The following is a 7,474-nucleotide window of genomic DNA, read 5'->3' on the forward strand; positions in this document are numbered from 1 at the left end:
TTTTAGTATTCAACATGAAAGTATAATAATCTCATTTATTCTTCAACTATTGCATAATTATATTCTATACTTAATGGGTTAATGTTTTACAAATTGTTTTTTTTTTTGTCAATTTTGTTAATTTTTCTATTGATTTTTAAAGTTAAAGAATTTATCGCCTCTCTCCATCATTTCATTCTTTGGGCACACCAACCCCCGCCCTTTATCTGACATACAGGACTAAGATTTAAAATTCTGTGCTCTGGTTTGCTTTAAAATAGATTCACAAATTGAATGTATAGTTTGCATGGTACTCATATGAATTAAGGACAACGGATGAAAGTATATTTACCATATGTACTCATTTCTAAGATGTTTGTTGCCATTAAATATGAATTATTTCGTCCTTTAAAATAAAACTTTTTAATTCTTAATTCTTTAGTGTTTTCTATGGCCATTTTAAATCACGATCCAGATTGTAGTATTTTTTTTTTTAAAAATGACCAAACCAAGGCGAGATGAGAATTTTCGTTTATCGATCTGGCTTACAAGACAATTTGTGATAATTCATAATTTTAAAAGTAACATTTGACAATGCTGCACAATTACAATCAGCAAACAAAAACAATTAAAACAAAGTTTCGTTATATTTTCAGTCATGTTTTTAATCTGATCAAAAATTAATTTATTCCATTCAATCATCACGTATTCGTTAAAACAAATCACATATACATGAAATCGTGAAAAAAAATTAAGTTTTTTTTATCATTACTTCATGAATCTTTCACCCTCTCTGCTACCCTCTCACTTCCCCCTCTGGTGACTAGGAAATTGATCACAAAGATGACATCGTATAAACAAATGAATCTTTAAAAATTTAAGTTCACAAATATGTACAAGTAAGTCATGGTGATGATAAAAAATAAATAAATTTTAAAAAAATGTAGCAACATAAAAATATAGAAAATAAATAGTATGTAAAATATGTCAAATACTTGCTTCAATACGAAAAACGGACAGTGCTCATTAACAAAGACACATTACATGCATGATGAACGTCTAAAACACTAGTATTTAAAATATGTTACATCTTCAATTTACATTGCTCTGTTTTTATTACTGTATACAAGGTTATTTTCGCCCCGTGTAATTTTTGCCTTTCTTTACTTGCGAACGATTTCGCCCTGTCTTGATATTCGCCAAGACATAGGTTTGTTTAAAGAGATAATTTACGACCTTGGCATGCGCCCAGTCTTAAATTCATCCCCAGACAACGAGGGCGATAAGGGCGAAAATAAAACGGGGGCGAAAATTTCCCTGTATACAGTTATAAGTATGGAATCATATATTGAAATTGACAGAATTTTTCCAAATTGCATTAGCGCACCACCAATGACATGTACCATCCAATAAAAAGATCAATCAACAATCCAACTATATAATCGACTGAAACAATTGATACATCGATATATCGATCAATCAATCAGTCAGGAAATCTACAAAATATCTATACACAAATATATCACAGTAAGTTAGTTGTGTCCAATAAATATTTGGATGTTTTACATTATTAAATAGTAACAACCCCCCCCCCCTTTCCCTCGTTTGTTAAATAATTTTTCCCCGAGAGGCGACGGTCAAACATGGTTTACCACACGCAAGCATGCAGAGTAAAAACACAGTGCATCAAGGAATGCTTACACCGATTGACTCTATGACTTTGATTACTAATGATTTTATACAAAAATACCCAGTTACAAAATTATCGAGAAAAAGAAAATGGTAAATATTAACAAAAACAATTTTATATGCATTTTGAAGTTTCTTTGACTGCACAATGCATTAATAATTTTCCTAAGATTTCTTAAATGAATCTGGTTATACAGATTTGAAAATGGTTTTCATGTAGCCTAATATATGTGTTTAAACAAACTTAATATTGTTAATATCCTAAGAGGTAGTGCTCTATCACCTATAAATACTATGTTTACGTCAGTAGCGTGACGTCACCGTTGTCAAGACGGGATTGGTTGTCCGATCGTGTGCACTTGACCGTGACGAAGTGTGAAAAATTTCTCTCTGTCGATTTTCTTTTTATCCAACTCTTCTCCAAGCTTGACTGGGGGCTCCAGGTAAAACTGACCAATAAGAAAATCAGATAAAAATTACAAACAACTCCCTTTTCAATGGGAATATGAATTATTTGTAATGAAGATAAACTGACCTCCCGTGTCATTTTGAAGGTTCCCCAGTGGATTCCCAGGGCGTGTCTCGCTTTGACATCCTCGTATACCTTCACTGCTTCTTCCGGGTCAACGTGCATAGGCCTCATAAACCATCTGAATCAAAGTGTTAAGAACTACCTTTAATATAATTATTCATTGTGAGGTATGTGATAAAGTGAGACAAAAGCTAAATTTCAACACAACAAACAACACGCACTTAAATGTCATTGTTGATTGCACTACATATATACATGTATAATTAAGAGGAATAATTAACATTTTTATTCCGAATTGGTTTTAAAAAGATTTCATTTAGGGGGCTGATGGGGAACAAATCATCCATCAGATCTGACTTTTAAATTTCAGTTTCATATTTCTTTCAATAAACTATAATTGTTTAGTGAAGAAAAATACCTAGATCTTAAATATTTCTATATCTTTATAAAGAACTCTTTGACTCATTTCAGTATATAAATGGTCACTGCCATCCAAACCTCTTTTTTTATTTAAAAAAAAGGGAGTATTAATGATTATTTATTAAGAATTTTAACCTTGGATAATATGCGCCAATGGGAATTGCTGCAAAGTCGATAGGACCATATTTTCTGCCAATCTGTTTGAACCCACTGCAGTAACCAGTGTCTCCAGCAAAGTAGAAGCTGTGTCGAGGTCCTTTTACAATCCAACTACACCAGAGCGCCTGGGCATATGTAACCAACACAATCATATGACGTGTCATGAAACACGTGTATTGGGTACATGTGTAATAGGCATAATAAATAATGTAAATGCTTTACTTGAATACATTCGTTGAACTATAAACTTTCATTTTACATAATCTGGCAAATCCGTAATGCAACGTACATCATTGTATACTTTCTATATATCTTGCCACATGAAATAACGTACCTTCATTGAATCCCACAAGGTTCGTTCACAACGATGTTGGCATGGTACACTAGCGAATTTAAAATCGGGTCTCCCTGGGAATTCTGCCTCCTCCCACCACGACAGCTCCACCACATTTTTACAACCTGCGTTGATCATCCACTCCTTCGTTCCCGAGGCAACGAACCACGTGATCGTGTTGTCATATTTGGAATTGAGGCTCTTAACGCTTCCATGATCTAGGTGATCGTAGTGATTGTGGCTAATGATGATTGCGTCTATGTGGGGCAAGTCTTTAACTTTGCAGGGTGGGGGTCGATATCGTTTGGGTCCCAGAAACTGCACGGGGGAACACCTGTCACTAAATATTGGGTCTGCGAGAATTGTGAGTCCATCCATCTGTACTAGAACGCTGGCGTGGCCTATCCACATGATCTGAATGTCCGATTCTGGTGGGTTTTTCAGTTTCTGGAAATCAGGGGTCTCTACGGGGAGAGTCTTGTCCAATTCCTGTGATGAAACAAATAAAGAAGAACAGGTTTTTTAAATAAAATAAAATTGAACACTTTAATTTGTTGCATACTTCATATGATAATTTTCGACACAAAAAACATTAATAAAATTCAAAATGTTTAAAAGTGACATTCTTATATTTACATTTTCCAGTGTCTTTGCCTGTGATAACACTACAAATCGATTTTGTACTATATAACCCATAATACAAATGACGCCAAATGGAGGCGCCAGCGGGGTTTGCTTATTTAAATTTTAATATTTAATCGCACGATGGCTTAAAGTTATATAAATATAAGTAATAAGGAATCATTCTTTGAATATTATGAGGTGATAATTTCGGTCGGGGCGTGATCAAATCTATCATAAAGCCCTTCGGGCTTTACTGGATTTGATCACGCCCCGACCGAAATTATCACCTCATAATACTCAAAGAATGATTCCTTATCTTATGTAAGATGTCAGTACTAAATTCAGTGTTCTGTTCTTGTAGACTATAGATTTGGAATCATGATTTGCTTCTTTAATTGAACGTACCCTTTGACTCGGAATGTTGCTGTGATCTTCACTTCTCATGAGTTTCAGAAATGTTCCCATCCCTGGGGTGTCTTCCCAGGTGTCAAAGGGGTTCTGGTACCTGCCGTTCTTAAATATGGGGCGGATCAAGTCCTCCTCTGTACTGTCCATTTCTTAATTCATAACATCATTTTAATGCATTGTTTTTGTTTTGTTTTTCATACACTTATATACTCGTATAAACAATAGCACACTGTCGAATTCAGTATCAAACCTTCTAAGTTAATATTATACAAATATTGACTGGGGTTGATATATATATATATATATATATATATATATATATATATATATATATATATATATATATATATATATATATATATTGACTTAGAAGGTTTGATTTTGCTGAAGTTGTAATCAATGTATTTATTGGTGTTCTAGCCCACCATAATGTCCTTCCTTATATTGACAGATTACAAGCTAAACGTGTAATGTACATCTATTTATTGTACACAAAACACGGATGTGACAGATAAATACTCTCTGTGAATAAACATTGTAAAAGAAATAGAACAATGTATTTGTTATTTAATATTTGATTTCATTAGCTAATACAGCTGGTAGCTTATAATTCACTTAAATTTCAGTTGTTATGTAAACAGGTAAAAATTTGTTGATTTAAGCGATATTAAAACTAATCATTGTGGTTTTGCCCTGTTCTATTGAAAGACATACAAATGGTATAATCAAAAAATCAACTTACCTCAGGATTTTGACAGGCTTTTAGGCTAATAATTAGAGACCTCAGAAGATGATAAATCTATTTTTTCGAGCGATCCGCGTTCTAATTAGCGACCCTCAAAGTTAGTTTGGAAATCCAGGATAATTACGCAATATCATACATCATGCGATGATCTGCGATATCTAACGACAGTTTTCATGGATTTTTCATACCGGGTGCCATTATCTAGAACAACTCGGGTGTATGTAAACGTACAGGTCAACCTGTACGGAAGCACAGGAGGATTATAATTTAACAAAACTAATTTCAATTTATCCAGATGTTGGTTTTCATAGCTCGTAGATGCTTTGTAACTATTTTTTCGTATGCTAAAATTTATTCAAACAAATGCCAATCTCCATTTACCAAAATGTTGTTTCCTTGTAGTATTTTGACCAAAAAAAAAATACTTTTAATATAATGTTCAAACGTGGATTAAAAAGTGGCAAGGTTTGCGTAATATTTTTATGATATGAATAATGTATAAACATGTGTATTTTAGAACGCTTTATGAGGTTGTTTTTTTTAATCAGCCGAGTAAGTGTTGTTAAATTTAATTATTTTTGATATTGTTACAATGTAGCTGGACCAAATCTCGATAAAGATGTTAAATAACTGACGCATGTGTATCGAGCGCGATTTATCGGGGGGGGGGGGGGGGGGGTCTATTCCATGTGAATTAGTTTTCTATGATTTATTTCAAGGGTATTAGTATATAATGTAAAAATCTTTTTCTGGAGATATGATATCTTTATTGAACATACCCTTAAATATTTTTGAAAATAAAGTTTATGGTGTTTATGATTAAGAAGACTTGCAGGACACTGTTCAATTGTAAACGAAGTTTTTACATAAATGATCTATATGAGGTCATAATTGATTTATAATAAACAATGGACATTTTATTGCTACTTAATGAAAACTTCATTCCTCACAGTACAGTAAAATTATTACGTTCAATGACTTTTAAGAAGTGTATACACAAAATAATTCTCTTCTCGTACTGTGTTATCTTGGAGTTAAACGTACATTTACTACAAATCTGATCTTCCTCTCCTCCCTTCCGAGTTTTAAACTAATTACATGTAACTAACTAACTAACTAACTAACTAACTAACTCTCTCTCTCTCTCAATCTTTTTCTCTATCTATCTACCTATCTCTCTCTCTCTCTCTCTCTCTCTCTCTCTCTCTCTCTCTCTCTCTCTCTCTCTCTCTCTCTCTCTCGTAGCAGAATCAAGGTTGTCAGTTTCCTATGAAGAAGAGTTAGGTGAGTTAAAATTCGATTTCTGCCCTTTTTATTGTGATGTATGACTCTTTGTTTTCTTAAAAGAAAAGTTAAATTAAAGTGTTGTCTTTTTAAAATAATTTGTAATAGCGAGCGCAGCGAGGCAGCACGAAGCGCCGCTCGCGTAGCGAGCTCCATAGATAATGTGTGCGAACGGAAGAAATTCGAATTGAAATATGCACATTGTTCAAAGAAAATTGTGTGGACCCGCGTGAAAAAGTTTTAGTGAACTACACATATGCTTAGTAAAAAATCAAAGTACTGAAGTATTGACGGGAGTTGATTTTATCGATTGTTATTTTAAAATCAACGATATTTTATTTTGCCTGGCAAGTAAATTCCTATAAGTATTTAAATTACGCACATTTTTATAACATAAATTCTACAGGGATTTCGTGAAAATCCAATATCAATCATGTTGTTTAATATTCAAATAATTATTCCATCAAACTACGTATTAGTAATCGAAATAGTTATGAAAGGTTGTATGGATGCAAGCAAAATTGAACTCTACTCTCGTTCAACCAGACTCTCAGCTGTATCCGTTAATCTCCGACAAGCAAGAGAGACTCTATGCTTGTCGGAGATTTACGGAGGCAGCCGAGCGTCTGGTTGAACGAGACTATATTGAACTCTGGCGTAGGAATACATAAAATGTACGATTTCAAAAAATATCTAAATTGTTCGTACCATTTAAAATCTGACTATTTACAAGGTATCTATAAATGAGTTTCCTTGAAGAACAATGCTTAAGAACTCATTACATCGAGTTTATTGATTAGAATAGATGTTGTCAGCGTTGTTGATTTGTGCTTAGGTCCAACACTGTTTCACTTTCGGTTTGCCTGAGTAACTGCATAGGAGAGTTGATTAACATCAACTCCCAAAAACGCTGTACCTATCTGAACTTTTGCTGACATATGACGTCATTTCCTTCCCCGAATTTGTCAGACAATTTACGGAAACTGTCGAGCGCATAAAAAAGTTAAGTATGACGTCACATCGATCTCGGGCTATAAATTTCCAGCGTATAGAGGTGTATCAGGCATGTGTACTGGATGTAATTTGTAGGAAGTATTCAGTGTCAGTGTTTACGGTGACTCTTCGGCTGATTAGTTTTTTATTTGATATTTTTTTTGCTCAGTAAATACACATGCAAGTTCAATGCTTAATTTACTGTCATATTGATCCAATCAATGCATACGTTAGATAGGCGACAAAAAATCATTTAAAAAGAATAGTCTAAATAATATTAGATCTTCCTGCAACCACGTCATTTTTA

The 7,474-nt window shown here is 33.6% G+C and overlaps 1 protein-coding gene across 1 annotated transcript; it reads right to left on the minus strand.

Annotated features, from left to right (window-relative positions):
- Positions 1–498: 498 nt before the first annotated feature.
- On the minus strand, positions 499–5,117 carry LOC128159352 (N-acyl-phosphatidylethanolamine-hydrolyzing phospholipase D-like). The gene is made up of 6 exons (XM_052822411.1): positions 4,888–5,117; positions 4,143–4,294; positions 3,114–3,602; positions 2,756–2,904; positions 2,204–2,318; positions 499–2,117 (listed from the first exon to the last, which is right to left on the minus strand). Exons 2-6 carry the CDS (start codon positions 4,290–4,292, stop codon positions 1,995–1,997), a joined length of 1,026 nt encoding a protein of 341 aa, XP_052678371.1. The 5' UTR covers positions 4,293–4,294; positions 4,888–5,117; the 3' UTR covers positions 499–1,994.
- Positions 5,118–7,474: the final 2,357 nt, after the last annotated feature.

The sequence above is a fragment of the Crassostrea angulata genome, chromosome 8 (assembly GCF_025612915.1).
Source record: "Crassostrea angulata isolate pt1a10 chromosome 8, ASM2561291v2, whole genome shotgun sequence".
Classification (NCBI taxonomy): Eukaryota; Metazoa; Mollusca; class Bivalvia; order Ostreida; family Ostreidae; genus Magallana; species Magallana angulata.